Here is a 16,570-nt window from a genome sequence, read left to right as displayed (position 1 = left end):
TTTAAGGTCTCAAATATGAAAAACGTTCGAGTAGGTAAGGTCTATATAATAGTTCTAATCAATACTTAGTGCACGAAATCAGGCAATAGTCATAGAGAATCGGCAAATAATCCTATATTCTAGCAATAGGCAATGGTTACTTCCCACACTACAACAAAGTTTGCATTTTACGGCATATATTATATGCCGTAAATAATACTTTACGACATACAACAACATGACGTATAAAGCAATGCCGTATAAAGTGAGTCCATCTTATGGCGTGCATAGTACGCTGTACACAGAACGCCATTAATCATTTTACTACGTACTACTGCATGCCGTAAAAAGCGTCCCACTTTTTACGGCATTCAAATTTATATGCCAATGAGCGCATTAAAATGTGACATACTTTTTATGAAGATAAGCATCAATCATTGAGGTAATTTCCTTCGAAGGCCGTCATGATCTCAAGTCATTTTATATAAATAATCATTTTGGCAACAAAATAAAAACCTAATGTTCAATTCAAATAAACCACCTATCAGCTTCGTGATTTTAAACGACTCAATCTTCAATTGAGACCGAATGTAAAGGTAAATGAAATTAAAATAGAAACAAGTTCAGTATACCTTTGTTGTGATTATAGCGAATCATCTTCAATGTAATTGGCCATATAATTTTACTTCCTAATGCGTCTTCAAGAAGAAAAAGCTCATGTGTGGGACGATATAAGCTGATATTACCGATCATTTCATTAATCCAAACTCTCCAACATTCATTACCAAAGGGTACATGATGCACTAGATCACTTGGATTTGTCGATGCGATTTCACCTTTTGCAACAATATCAGCTTTCCCAAACTAAGGTAACAATTCACATTTCTTATTTTGAAGGTTATCTAAATCACTCAACTTTCTATCTCTAGGCTATAAAATTCATATCCATATGTAGAATTTATTATTTTGAATATATGAAGTACAAGTAACTTAAAATAACATTCATTGATTCTAGTTTTCCACTTACATTATCTTCTTGTTCAGCACTTTTACTCTTCACTTAAAGCAAAGCTTTTAATTCTTTAATTTTGTCCCTCAACTCTTGGACTTGAGTTTACAAGTTATGATTGTGCACCAAAGCATTCAACTTTGAAGGAGTCGTACCAAAACCAAGACCTCTTACCCATCCTCGACGTTTTGGACCAAGTACTTTTGCAACAACATCATCTTCAAGGGAGTGTTTGCTTGGAGAGATAACCATCTTTGAATATGCTTATATTTTGTTTTGATATGAGGAAATACATTAATGGGCTAAAATTACTTAATATAAGCTTTGAATGATAAAGAATTACTGAAGGCAATATGGCTACCAATGTTTCCGCAGTTGATTCATTAATAGGTTCACCATTTTTTCGCGTATGTCCTCAAATATAAATATCATCTCTTGTTATTGAATCAGGATCTTCACTTTTAGCGCACTTGAATTTACATATTTCATGTGTGGTCATTTGTAAACATTTATAATTTTTCAAACAAATTTAATTTTAATTTAACAATTTTTTACCATTTCAACTTCTAAGTGAGCAAAGCCCTTTTTACTTGTTGTATGCATCATGGTTTGACTTGCTCTCATATTTTTGAATCTTTCATTCTTTTCCTACAAAATCATATAGTACTGTATAAGCAAAAATATTATGACGGATATATAGCAGATGCAGTAAGCAATATGTTGCAAAGTACAATCAATATACAAAAGCAATGGAAGCTTACCTTACATGGTTGAGAATTGCGTTCTTTGACAAATGCTTGCAATTCTTCCATTGATTCCACATTATCAAACTTGAGGAGAGCAGTAGCTCGTGTCATGCCAATTTTTTTCCTTTGTTATTGATTGTTTTAAGCAAATTACATCGATGATCTCGCCAATTCTTTCCCATGTTTCGCAAGATGTATATTCTATGACAAGCATCAACATCAAACTTTTGCTACATCAAAGTACACAATATTAATAGTAATTTCATTTAAATTATACAAGAGATGTGGCATTTATATTACTTGCACATGCTTCCATATGTCATTAAGGAAATCTTAGCTGATATCATTCCAGTTTTTCCATGTAATTGGTATAAGTTCTCTAGTTGTGGTCCTAAGAAATGATGACAACTTATTTGAACCTTTACAAATTGACTGCCCTCTTTCATTAAACTCTACTAGTAAGTTTGCACATTTTCCATTGTTGAGATAATTCAATTTTTGCTCGACCCCTTCCTTTCTTTCTATTTACAGTAGTATTAGCACTATTAGACAACCCTTCAACAATAAAGATAGATATGGAGCTCTCTGAGGCAAAAGGAGGACGGGGACAAACAATAAAAAACATCACACCTATATAAAATATGAGGTTATTCAAGAAGAATTAACACAACTGTACAAAAGTCGAATATCTCCACAAATCGATAAAAGTACGTGGGATTAGCAATGACAATCAACTATGTTATTAAACCCCCAATTATTTCTATACCTTTCCCTTTTTTGGGTTTATAGATGATTTGTAGGGGCAAGATAAAAAATTGGAGAGCAATTGAGAAATAATTCATAACGGGTAAATCACAAGAGTTACCATTTTCATGACCATGTATGCACATGGAAAATGAAGCTACGTGATTTTCTGAATAAATTTTGGAGCACTACATGGCATCCATATTATTTAAATTCTAATATACAACCCCAGAAAAACATTGTGACATGCCAAGAATTTGATTCACTACCAATTTTCAAAAGGCACAACCAGGAGAAAAATTCTCATCATTATTGACACCCTACCAAACCCTAGAATACTTTATAACTTTAAGAAATGAAAATTTATCAATATTAATCGACGTTGTTCAAAAAGAATTGCTCTCTTCTGATGCGAACCCCGTAGCAACATTGACTACGAAACCCACAACGAGATTGACGAATCCAAGAAAGTCAAATTAATCCAAGAGTTTAGGATTAACCCAAAAGAAAGTCGAACCAAAAAACCCAACAAAAACGACGCTTGAAAGACCCCTTGATCATCCAATCCAAGAATTAAATCCAGTTGTTTGAACGCCATAAGTTAACACTTGATAAGTTCGAAGTTGTTCAATAAAGAACGATGAAGAGAAGACCATACGCCTCACTTTAATTCAATATCAATAGTGTCAAAAGTTTTTAACAATTGAATGAAAACTCCTATTTATACTAAACCTAAAAACTAGGTAAAAATTGTGCAAAAGTCGATCATAATCCCCAAAATATGGAAAAGAATCAAAAACTAACAAAATATGGAAAATTGCCAAAATTGAAAATTTTGATAAATTTTTTGTCTATGCGGCCACATGGTGTATTTTCATGCGGTCGCACGGTTCAACAAAAAATTCATCTTGAGTTTAGGCATGCCTCCATGCGGCCGCATGGTGTTTTAGCTGTGCGGTCGCACAGGCTTGTTTTCAGCCTCCGGTTTCGTCGCTTGATAACAAATTGATCCAATTTGATTTGGCCTTCGACCCGAACATGATAGTTGCTCCATTTTGAGTCCCGAATATGGTTCCATCAATGGTTTCTTGAACGAGCAATCCCATCGCTTGTTTAACTTGCTTTGCCCTTGATCACGTCATTGGTCTGCCATCGACTATCAACGGGTCTCGTCTCACACTCGCCTTCGTCGGACTCGACTCCTGGATCATATCATCTTCCTAAATCTGACCAGCAGCAACTTGAAGTAAAAGAAGTTCTAAAGAGAATTCTTGAAACTATTTTCAATTTCTTAAGAATAAAGCTCAATAGTTTGTTATTGTTAATTATTATTTGGAAAGAGATGAAAGATTATACATATCTTAAATTAGTATGTTTGAACATGTGAGGCAATTTGTTGTCAAACGACCTCCCCCGAACTATGATGTTACTCGGTTTAATTTTTCAGTCGGCTTAGCCAAATGACTGAACACCAAATGACTGAACGAGAATCCAACACCACATTTAAGATGATACGACTTGAAGGTTAATTGGGCCACTCGAAGCAACCCAAATAATTTAGTGTTGCTCGTGGCCCCATACACTTCCTTGGATGGCTATTAATTGAGAGAATGACTTGTGAGCCCATTTAATTATCTTTTGGGCCCCTCACTTGACCCATTGTTTAACCTACCTATACTTACCTTAATTGGGGTACTTGATTGCAAGATAAATTAGTCTCTTTCTCTCAAAGTGAGAGACCCATTCGTTGCCTCTCTTTCTTGGCCGATTCTATGTGTTCTCTTCTTCCACTTTCTCTGCCTCTTTGTGTCTATCACCTTAGTGGTGATATTCTATGAGATTTCTTGCACCTTTGTGGTCTCCTAAGTGATATATCTCATTGACAATCGGAAGTGAACTTCGTATTGTCTTGGGTTTGTAGTTGTCGGCTTTGTGGTGTTGGAAGTGGGTATAAACTAAGCCTGGGTTATCTTTGGTGATCAATATACACTATATAGAAAATGAGTTCAACTCATTTTCACCTATGATTTTTAGTCATCATTTTAAAAAGCGAAAATGGTATAACAATCAATGTTATTTTCTTATTCATCTAGAAATGAAAAAATACTACTTAAAACTTGAGATATGGAAAAACTTCTAATAGATTTTGATTCAATGAATACTAAGCTCAATTGTGGCTAATAGCAACCAAGCAACTTTTCGAAATGAAATTATAGTAAAGTAACAACAACTTTTACCACTTAAGCCAGTAATTGGACTAATACTAGTTTCCTAAAGCCATATAACAAATGATCGATGGATCATGTTATTAGACCAAGAACGGAGCACAATTATGTTGTAGCAAAACATCATATGACAAGATAATTACATCTCAAATATCAATCATTGCAAAGAATAAAAAAAAAAACCTAGAAACTTCTCGTAAATAGTAACAACATGTTAAACAGTAGATGTCTCGTGGCAGTGAAATAGTTAAAGGGCAAACAAAAAATGAAATTTTAATAAATTCTAGTAAAAAGTGAATAGTAAAGAATTAATTGTCCATCCTTCATCTCAATAACCCTATAAACTTATCGTCCCTCTTACAACTGACCATACACAGCTGTGTCTCGACGTAATTAATCAAACTCAACAATTAGAAGGTGACAAAACAGTAAAAGATTAGAACTATAAAGAGGAAAAAAGGACCATTAGGGAATGGGGAAATATGCAATTCCAGAAAAAAAAAAATTCTAAAAAAAGCAAACAATTAAGCCTACCTTGAAATAATGGAGAAGAAGGTTCCTAGAGGGCGTGCTATTACAGGTGCGTGGGCTACGTTTTGGGCTCTGTCTATAACGGCTTACACAGCGCACACCGTAAATTCCGTAATTATTGACTATTTATGGCGTGTCCTATTTGTATGTCGTAAAATGCCATGATTATTGACTAGTTATGGCGTGTCCTAAATGTATGCCGTAAATACTTTAAGCTATTAAATTATTACAGCACACATTTGTCGAATGTCGTAAAGAAGACTTTTCACGGCATGCATTCACACATTTGTCGAACATCGTAAAAGGAGAATTTTCACGGCATGCATAAAATGCACACTGTAAATGAATGCCATAAAAAACTACTTTTGTTGTAGTGACAGTAACCCCAAACCTAGTGGCTATCCCACATGATGGCTTGTTATTGCTGAAAAATAAAAGGGATCAATCAATTTATTAGAGTTGATCAACATATGCTCTGTACAAATGAGATATGCGAATTTAATTTAAGGATTCAAATCCTTTCTACAAAACTCAGCAGAGACAGGTTACAGGAACACACATCCAAGTCATAGCAATTTTACGAATTTAATTACAAAACACAAAGGAGCCAATCGAAGGGTCAGTTTCAAGTCACATGAGCAGTTTAAGGCTCTGATACTAGTTTGTAGTGAATATCACTTTCAATTAAACATAAAACAATACAAGTTGGCCAAAATCAATTGAATAGCTAAATATTAAAACACCGTTAATTGCAAGACCAATGCTTCCCTTTGTAAAATCAATTACTCCAATGGATGGATGTCACAGGGCTCAAATCTACCCAAAACCACAAAGCAACACCACTCTAAATTAAGCCAAAAATCTCAAACAAAAGTCAAAAAAGAATAGTCCAAATCGAATGCACAAAGTAGTAGTTGCATAAAGGAGCTGAAACGAGGTGGATAAAGTAGCAAAAGGTATGCCAGCCAAAGGGGTGCAACATTGATGACTCATGCCAACAAATGGCAAAGGAGAGAAGACGGTCAAACTAAGAAATATGAGAAACAACCATTGTCAAAGACCACAAGAAGCTAGTCATTTTCTCTTAAAAGAAGGCAAAGGGACAAACCTTGTGTGTAATATCTCATAACAAGTATGTGGAGACAAAAAAAATAGGTCAAGAGAATTAGGTTGAGCCCATAACACCTCTAATTGCCCATTAACAAAATTCTTGGCTCATTCTAATTTTTGGGCTACCAATTTTTATTTTGAACCAATGATAATTAATGTATTCAATCCTAGGCTTCTAACAAAGCCTATGAATATTCCCTGACCCGATTAATTTGTATTTGGTATCAAAATACCCAACAACTTTCTTTTTAAAGGAAATTTACCAACCATAATCTCAAATTTTCTTCAACCTCTATATTGACAGTTCTCTCTAAAAGACATTGGCAACTTTAGTTTTTTTCTTGGTGTGGAAGTGATTTCTACCAAACCAAGCCTTTTCTCACAAAACATACACACACATACATAAACACACATATATATCCGGAGTTGCTAAAGAAATTTTAGCATGCAGGTATCAAAGACTCGGTCACTCCAATGTCAATATTAGCTGTACTTGTTTAACAAGCTGGTATACCTTCGGAGGACTCTAAACAATAGTGTAGTATCATTGATGCATTACAATATACCCCCTAACAAGGGCATATTTTTCTTATTCTGTTAACAAGCTTGCACAATTCATGCAAGCACCATCAAAACTTCTTCGACAAATTGTCAAGAGATTGCTCTGATATCTCAAACCAACATGTGCCTCTATTTGAGACTCATTTTATAATAACTCTTTTTTTTTTTTCAAACTCATTTTCAACTCCACATTCTCCCAATAAAATAATTTTACATATAACCCAAAATTTTTCCCACTTTTTAACCACATGTTCTTCAAAAGAGCACTCATGTCAACTTTAATTTTATTGATTGCTCAAATGCTGATTGAGACTGAAATCGGGAGGCTAAACATCTATATCTACATTCATTGTTTAGCTTGTTGGAAACCCCATATATTGATTCTCTAAAATACGAATCAATGTCACCTATTCCTCCACTTAGGCCGAGTACCATGTAATTGCTTAAGGAACTATTGAGATAGCGTAGACTCAAAATTTTCTCCAAGAACTCATCATCCATCTCTCAATGCCGCAAATCTATATGCAACTTATATTTGTGCAAACCTTATCTTCCGCTCTCTAATGAAGCACATTGCTATTGATTACCACCGCTTTCTTTGTGAAAAAGTAGCCTATGGATTTTCACAAGTTGCCCATGTCTCTTTCTCACGATTAAATGTTCTAAAAAAACCTCTTTCAAGTGATTCTTCGCTCATTTTCTATCCAAGATCGATTACTTCTTTGGAAGCACCATTTTGTTGAGCATAATAGGAAAGAAAATCATCTTGCAGAGATTACTCCAATAATGGACTATAAATCATATTTGTAGTGATCTCTTCAACCGTATTGTCCATCTAATATTTACTTCTTGTTGAATTGAGTAGCGTGGATTTTTATACGCAAAAAAGACCTCAAAAAGAGTTTACTTTTATGATTGTAAGATTTCATTGAAGTTACATATTAAAGTAACTTGATAAATTTGGATTGAATTATGATACAAAATTGAAAATAGATCGAATAATCATTTACTTTGTATAAATTAGACTAAAATATTGGTTATAGTCTTTCCTTCCATAGATGGAGCTCCTTATTATTAATTCGGTACCAGATAAAATTTTCATCATTATTATTGAATGCTATTAAAAAGCACTTATTTTTTAAAAGAATTCAAAATTTCTTCTTAACCGAAGTCTTGTATAATAAGCCCTTGTTTGACCCCATTTTTTCTCATTAAATTATAATTTATTTTTCTCTCTCTCTTCTTTTCTTTTTTTTTTTTTTTTTTTTTTTTTATCAATCATGCATTCTCCAGTAAAATATTATCATATGAAAATCCAAAAAATTTCTTTCTTTTTTAAGCACACATTCTTCAAAAAATTATTATTCCCTTCATTATAATGTGGAATAATGGGATCAAACAAACACTAATTTTGATTAATAATCATTGAAAAGAATGTCCAAAAAGCTACAAACTTGAAATGCTTTAAAAAATCGAAACACTTAAGAGGCAAAACTCAGTTAAAAACCACTTACTTTCCGCAAGAAGTCAAAATTTCTTCTCAATCGACTAATGATCATCCACAAAAAGCTACAAAACCAAAATGCCATAAAACTTTTCCCAACATACAAAGTCAAATTTCTAGCTCAAAACCACATACGTCCTACAAGAATTCAAAATTCTTCTTAACCGATATAATGTACTATGATTTTGACTCGAGTAATTATCATTGAAAAGAATTATCCTAAAATGTAGATATAAACCCAAAATTCCCTAAAATTCATTCAAATCCTTAACAAGTAGTCGTAGTTCTGTCACTATCTTGATTGCCAATTTTTGCGCCACATCTTGCACAAATAATTATGGTCGTATGTGCATGGATCTCAGAATTTCTCATTAGCACCCTTCTGAGTTACATCTCTTTCAAATTTGGAAATCGACTAGCAAAACCGAGAAAAACAATTTAAATATCCAAAGGCAGGGAAAACATTTCTTAAAATGGAAAATCATGGTCCGGTTAGAAGGCAGACTATGATATAAATTTTTATATATCTTGAAATTTTATTTATTTATTTATTTATTTTTTTGGGAAAATAAACGAAGGGAGGAGTGAAGAAATGTGCATCATACTTAGCTGTTTGACATTGTATGTTGATACATGCCTCTTCTTTATTATTAAAAAATTAATAACACCATAGTGAAATCAGTTTTATATTAGTTTGCCTTGTAAAAGAAATAATAATAATTGTTATTGTCTTATTGGATGTACACATAAAAAGTGCCTCAGATAAGTTTCAAGGATCAATTAAAAAATGAATATAGCCGAAAGCATTATTTGGAATGATAATGACAATAAATATTTGATTTTGACTTTTTATTTTGTTGATATTTAATTAAGTCAAAGGCAGCTAATTCAAATCAATATTATCCTACGATGACGAACGGCTATACGGACCTTAAATCGATTTTTAGCCTTTAAGTCAACATCAACATTAGGATAATTCAAAGAAATAAGGAGGGAAATTTTGTATTCTATAGTCCTCATTTGATAGCAATTTTTTTTTTATTTTGAGTTTCTGTTCAAGGAAATAACATTTCGCTTTCACTATTGGTAGTTAAACAATATTTTAATGTAAATTTGCAAATTTTCAAGGGTCCAATGCAAGATCATAAGACATACTTCTTAGATTCAAATCTTGATGTTACCTATTTACTAATATTTATAATTATGTGTGCATTTCATATTTTGATTAAAAATGAAACTAAAATTTGTAGAAAATAAAATTTAAATGAATAAATTAATCCCCTAACGCTTAAAATTTATAAATAAAGTCTTTGATGAAAGAAGAACACAATTCAGAAACATTGTTAGTTATTTAATTGTATAATCATATGTACCTCCAATTTGCCAAACTTTACTTGGTTGGTAAGGGCAGGCTTCTTTGTCAAAGATTTTTTTAATAATATTTTTTTTTTCAAAACCATTTTTAATCACACAATTTATGAAATTCACATATTTTCATTACTTTTTAACCTCATATTATCCAAATTCATTTTTCCCTTAGAAGAATTAGTGTCAAGCATGCTTTAACTTTCTCATCAATGTTTAGTTTGTACGTTTCTCTAAATTTTATGTTTGTCTAATAAGATAATGCAATTTCGTCATGTAAGAAAATGTAAGTGTTATGCCCTAGATCCAATCGATTTAGGTTGTAAACGCTTTTAATATATTTAATGCATTTGATTTTGGCGAGATCTATTATTTATCTAAATTAATTTTATAATAAATAATATTAAATAATAGAATTCGAAGATCCAATTTTTAGGTAATCTGTTAATCACAAGGAGTTGTGATTGTGAGATACAAAAAATTACATATAATTGGATCTTGAATAAACCATGGTCGTAAGTAATAACGAGATACGGATATCGTTAATACAGTTAGACCATCACGTGTGGCATTTCTTACTTGTGAAGTAAGTAGCTGATCTCACGAGCTAAAGTGTGGTGACACTTAAATGAACACGTGGATGTTTTGTTATAGAACAAAACATTGGAGACCCGCTAAGAGATTCCACATGGATAACTATCTGAGTGTCAGTGGCTAATCTCTAACGTTCGGTAGTGGAATTGGTCCTTTGACTTGAGATCGTCATGATACCTTATAATGAGGACAGTCATACTTTGGCGGTATTGGATGTTGCTCTGAAAGGGGCCGCTAATACGACATCGTTCGGGTACGTCAAGAATCGTATGAAGGTTGTGATTGATCAATAAAGGATTCGTCACTCTTAGATAGTAGGAGATTATGATCTGCGTTTCATTCAATTAAGTCGATGATGAAATCCTTGGCCAAGATGTACTCATAAGTCGAAAAGGAGTTTTCGATTTATATTGACTTAATAGTGGAGTGAAAGATATGATCAATGATCGAGATTGACACAATTCTATATCTCGTAATTGATCGGATCGTATTGACGAAGGGATAATAGTTCCATGGTAAACGAACGAATTTGGTTTTGTCATACCACGTGACATTTCCCGTCACATGTATTGCCCTGACACATTGCTAGATGTCAATCAGGGACGGCGAATGTGAATTGACGATAAATTAAAAGGGTGTATTAATTTATCAATTTTGATTAGATCAAAATAATATTTCACGACGTCAGGCATTGTGATCGGGAACCTAATGGGTCGCACACAAAAGAGAATTGGAAGACTGCAAATTGTTAATTGATTAATTTAACAATCGTTGAATAAATTAATTAATTGAATTTGTTATTTATAATCCCGAATTAATTAATTGGATTAATTAATTCACGGACCAGATTTGATTAATTGGATTAATTAAATATTGGACCGGACCGGGTCCGTTTGAGTTTATATATATATGCAGCTAGGGTTTGAGGTCCATAAGTTATTCATTATTCTTGCTAGCACAAAAAGAAACCCTAGCAATTGCTGTCTACTCTCTGTGTGGATTTCATTGGAGGCTGGACAATTGGACAGCTGTGGGAGGCAGATTCAAGCTGCTGGAAAGGAATAACGCGAAAGAGTTTGCAAATCACAAGTAAAGGTATATTTCTCATCACAGTTTTTATCTAAATACAAAGCTGAATCCTGAATGGAAATTGAAACTTGTTAAATTTCGCTGTGCATGTTTAAGTAAATTTCCAACAGAAAAAACAAATAAAATAGGCATACACAATAATGCTGGCATAAATACATAAAAGAATTAAATATGAATTCAAAAACTATGAATTGCTTCATTTGACATTGCTATTATGGCAAGGTTCAAATTTTCACATAATATTACTTCTGCTAGCATAATTTGTATGATTGTAGCATAATTAATGGGATTGCTTAATTATGGGGATTACAGATTGCTTAATTATAGGAATTATTGTATCTTTATCATTTATAGCATAGACTCTATTGTATAAATAGGGTGTACACCTTGTATTATAAACACAACTCAGAAATATAATTCTCCAGTTTTCATACTTCTTCATTGTTTTCTAAAATAGTATCAGAGTTTAGGTGCATCTAAAATATCTTCTGGCATATCCTCTCTGTAATTTTCCCTTTACTCCAGTCTTCTGGCTCTATGATGCAGAAAATAGAAATTTCTTCATCAGTGGTCACTGATATCTCCAAACCTATTACCACCACTCTGATCAGTTCCAACTACAATTTATGGGTTCAAGGAATGAAAAGTTTTCTTATTGGGCGCAAACTTTGGCACATTGTTTCTAGTGATCTCATCAAGCCCACTCATTGGAAAGATGAGACTGATGAAAAATATGAATGTCGTCTTGAAAATTGGGATAGCAAGAATCATCAAATCATTACCTAGTTTCAGAATACTTCTGTCCCTTCAATTCATATTCAATTTGTAACTTATGATACTGCAAAAGAGATAAGGATTTCCTAGCTAACAGGTATAAAACCACTAGCCTTGCTCACTATTATCAATTGTTGATAACTTTGCATAATTTGAAACAACATGCTGGGTAGTCTGTGAATAATTTCTTGGCTCAAGTACAACCTATTTGGAACGAACTATCTCAAGCCAAAATCAATGAGGATCACCTTCATCTCATCCAAGTTCTTAAACCTTATCTTTGATGGTCAATTATGTGATCTTGATCTTACTGTTGTTTTTCCCCTTTGATTGTCAAGTACAAGATCCTCAAACAGGCCAAATTCTTGGGACGGATCGCAAGGTGGGGAGATTACTTGAGCTCATCTCTCTTCGAGTTCCATTACAAAATGTATCAGCTGCTACAACTTCGAGTTCTTCATTGTATCAGTGGCATCTCCGACTTGGTCATGCTTCGGCTAGTAAAATTCGACCTTTAATTTCTCGTAGGATATTAGGATCTACAAAATTTGAGTCTTTTAATTGTCTGAATGTCAACTTGCAAAACAACATGTTTTATCTTTTAAAAATAGTACATTGATTTTTGATGTTCCTTTTGACATTGTCCATTCTGATATTTGAGGACCTTCTCCTATTCTATCTATGAATGGTTATCGATATTTTATTTTATTTATCGATGATTATTCTCGTTTTACGTGAATTTATTTTCTGAAGCAAAGATTTGAATTGCTACAAAGCTATATTAAATTTGCTAATATGATCAAAACTCAGTTATCTCACACCATTAAAACTCTTCGAACTGACAATGCTATGGAATATCAAGACTCCTCTTTTTTTCAGTTTCTTTGTCAACAGGGAACTGTGGTTCAACGTTCTTGTCCACACACTTCGCAACAAAATGGTAGAGTTGAACGTAAGCATCATCATATTCTTGACTCTGTTCGTGCTCTTCTCATCTCTTCTGCTTTCCATGAAAAGTTTTGGGACGAAGCTACATTAACTAGTGTATACACTATTAATCACACCCCAACAAAAATTCTTAAAAATCTATCTCCTTTTGAACGACTAGTTGATAAGACCCCTGATTATTCTATTCTGAAACCTTTTGGCTGTGCTTGTTTTGTTTTGCCACAACCTCATGAGAATGACAAATTAGAACCCTGTGCCCATCTATGCTGTTTCTTGGGTTATGGGATAGAACATAAGGGTTATCGTTGTTGGGACCCTATTTCTAATAGGTTGCGTATCTCTAGACATGTCACCTTCTGGGAACAAACCTTGTTTTCCTCGTTATCCAAATTTTACTCTAACTTTACTACTCCCTCTCAATTCTTTACAAATTTATTAGTCGATCTTTTTCCTAATAATGACACAATTATTTCCAGTGAACTCAATTCTAATCATACTCCTGCAACTGCTTCTATTGAAACTGGTCCAATTGTTGATATTGTACCTGATGTCCCTTCTCGTCTTTCTACTTGGGTAAGAGAAACCCCTCATCATCTTCATGATTATCACTATTTTTCTGCTATTGTAACCTTGCATGAGCCTCGTTCTTTTCATGAAGCTAGTAGTGATCCTCTTTGGCAAAAAGTCATGAATTAAGAACTTCAAGCTTTAGAGAAAACTCGTACTCGAGATTTGGTTAATCATCCAGATGGCAAAACTCCCATAGGATGTAAATGGGTTTAAAAAAAATCATTCAAATAGATCTGTTGAGCGTTACAAAGCGCATTTAGTGGCCAAAGGTTATAGTCAAGAATATGGTATTGATTATGAAGAAACATTTGCTCCATTTGCTTGAATTACCTCTCTTCGTAGTCTATTGGCCATTTGTCACTGTAAAATGTTGGAAACTCCTTCAGATGGATGTCAAATATGCATTTCTAAATGGTGATCTCCAAGAAGAAGTTTATATGCATCCTCCACCTAGATTTCCTCATCCTTCTAATAAAGTATGTAAGCTTCAAAGTACCTTATATGGGTTAAAACAAGCACCACAAGTCTGGTTTGCCAAATTCAGTTCCACTATTACTCAGTTTGGTTTTATTTCTAGTCCACATGATTCTGCTTTATTTATTCGTCGTACTGATAATGGCATTGTTTTCCTGCTTCTTTGTGTTGATGATATGATAATAACTGGTGATGATGCAACCTGTATTTCACAATTACAGCAGTGTCTAAATCAACAATTTGAGATGAAAGATCTTGGTCCTCTAAGTTATTTCTTGGGACTTGAAGTTTCATCCAACTCAGATGGCTACTATCTTTCTCAGGCAATGTATGCTTCTGATTTGCTTTCTCGAGTTGGGATCACAAACAATAAGACTGTCAAATGTCAAGCTTACTCCTATGGATAGTTCTCCTCTCGATGATCCTACTCTCTATCGCCAACTTGTTGGGAGCTTGATCTATTTAACTGTGACACAGCCTGATATTGCCTATGCAGTTTACTTGGTTAGTCAGTTTATGGCCGCTCTTCGCACATCTCACTTCTATACTATTCTTCGGATACTTCACTATTTGAAGGGGACTCTTTTTCATGGACTTCATTTTTCTTCTCACTCTTCTCTAGTATTATTTGGATATTCTGATGCAGATTGGGCTGGTGATCCTACAGATCGTCGTTCCACCACTGGTTACTATTTCTTTTTGGGCAACTCACTTATTTCTTGGCACAGTATGAAGCAGATTGTCACGGCTCGTTCTAGTACAGAGTCAAAATATCGTGCCCTTGCATATGCTACTGTGGAGTTACTTTGGCTTTGTTGTTTATTAGAAGATATGGGTCTCTCTCACTCATCTTCTATTGCTCTTCATTGTGATAATTGAAGTGCTATTCAAATTGCTCATAATAATGTGTTTCATGAGTGCACTAAACACATTGAGATTGATTGTCATTTTATTCGCCATCATGTTACTCTTGGTACTCTCCATTTAGAATCTGTATCTTCCTCTGATCAGACTGCTAATATCTTTACTAAAATTCACCTGCGTCGCGTTTTCACGACTTAGAATGCAAACTCAAAATGACATCTACAATACCATCTTGAGTTTGAGGGGAGGTGTTAGCATAATTTGTGTGATTGTAGCATGATTAATGGGATTGCTTAATTATGGGGATTAGAAATTGCTTAATTATAGGATTTATTGTATCTTTCTCATTTTATAGCATAGGCTCTCTTGTATAAATAGGGTGTATACCTTGTATTATAAACACAACTCAAAAAATATTTTCCAGTTTTCATACTTCTTCTCTGTTTTCTAACAACTTTGAAACTTATAAATTCTAAAAGAAAATGCATCAAAAAAGATACACAACAGTACAATAAGATCATAATCTAATTGTGGAAACCAAAATATTATTTTGAATGAGACATTGTGTGTGTGTGTGTGTTTAATGAAGATAACCTGAATCAACACAAACATGAGAACTCGTGGAGTTTATTATGTACATGAATCACGATTTTATGAATCTGAAACTAGAAGCGCATCCCAGATGGTGTCCATGTCCAGAGATGGCATTCTGCTTAACTGAACTGTATCAATACCTGATATCCCTTCTTGGCTCACTTGGGTCAATCCTGCAACTTTTTTCTCCAAATCCGTTAATGGCCATTCTTTTCTTGCTGAACTTTGGTTTGAACTTTCCAACTCTTCATGCAAAAATGACTTTGTTGGTGATGTCGATGGTGGATCAGTGGTCTTGTTTGAAGTTGCCAGCATTCCTTGTGATGATATTGCTTGCAACTTGGCTTCGAGAAGTGCCGTGGTATTATTATTCATGGAATTGGCATTAATCTGCTACTGGCAGCGCCTTCTGCCGGGCGATGAAGGGAAGGGGCGGCGCCTGTCGCCGCCCCATGAGGCAAGAGAAAGAAAAAAAAAATTTTAGGGTTTTCAGAAATCGGGTGGAGACGGGGGGTTCCTCTGCAATTAAAGTTATTGGGGGACCCTGTCTGCAATTATTTCCTAAAGGGTCAAGTTGTAATTTTAAAAGGAAGGGCATGTCTGCAATTTGAGAAATTGGAGGTCCTTCTCTGCAATTTAGTAGTACTTTTAAAAAAAAAAAGGACCTGTTCCGTAATTTGGGAAATTAAGGGACTCTGTTGGAAATTTTTAAACTAGGGTCAATTTGCAATTTTGAAAAATCTATTCTGAAATTTTCGAAATATGAAGGGCCTGCATGAAATTTGCGAAATTGAGAGGTCTTGAGTTTAATTTGAAAATGGGCCAAAACGTAAATTTCAAAAGGGGATTTGAATTTAGATTTTAAAATGGTTTTAAATTTTATTTTATA

At 33.9% G+C, this 16,570-nt stretch overlaps 1 protein-coding gene and 1 pseudogene across 1 annotated transcript; one reads left to right on the top strand and one right to left on the bottom strand.

The window, feature by feature from the left end:
• The first annotated feature begins 14,135 nt into the window (after positions 1-14,135).
• LOC111393031 lies at positions 14,136-15,285 on the top strand (annotated as a pseudogene).
• A 380-nt stretch (positions 15,286-15,665) lies between these two features.
• On the bottom strand, positions 15,666-16,279 carry LOC111393030 (ethylene-responsive transcription factor ERF062-like). The gene is made up of 2 exons (XM_023018432.1): positions 16,190-16,279; positions 15,666-16,071 (listed from the first exon to the last, which is right to left on the bottom strand). The coding sequence occupies exons 1-2, from the start codon at positions 16,277-16,279 to the stop codon at positions 15,739-15,741; spliced, it is 423 nt and encodes a 140-aa protein (XP_022874200.1). The 3' UTR covers positions 15,666-15,738.
• Positions 16,280-16,570: the final 291 nt, after the last annotated feature.

Source organism: Olea europaea, chromosome 4, assembly GCF_002742605.1.
Source record: "Olea europaea var. sylvestris chromosome 4, O_europaea_v1, whole genome shotgun sequence".
Classification (NCBI taxonomy): Eukaryota; Viridiplantae; Streptophyta; class Magnoliopsida; order Lamiales; family Oleaceae; genus Olea; species Olea europaea.
This window is presented reverse-complemented; position numbering and strand designations above follow the sequence as displayed.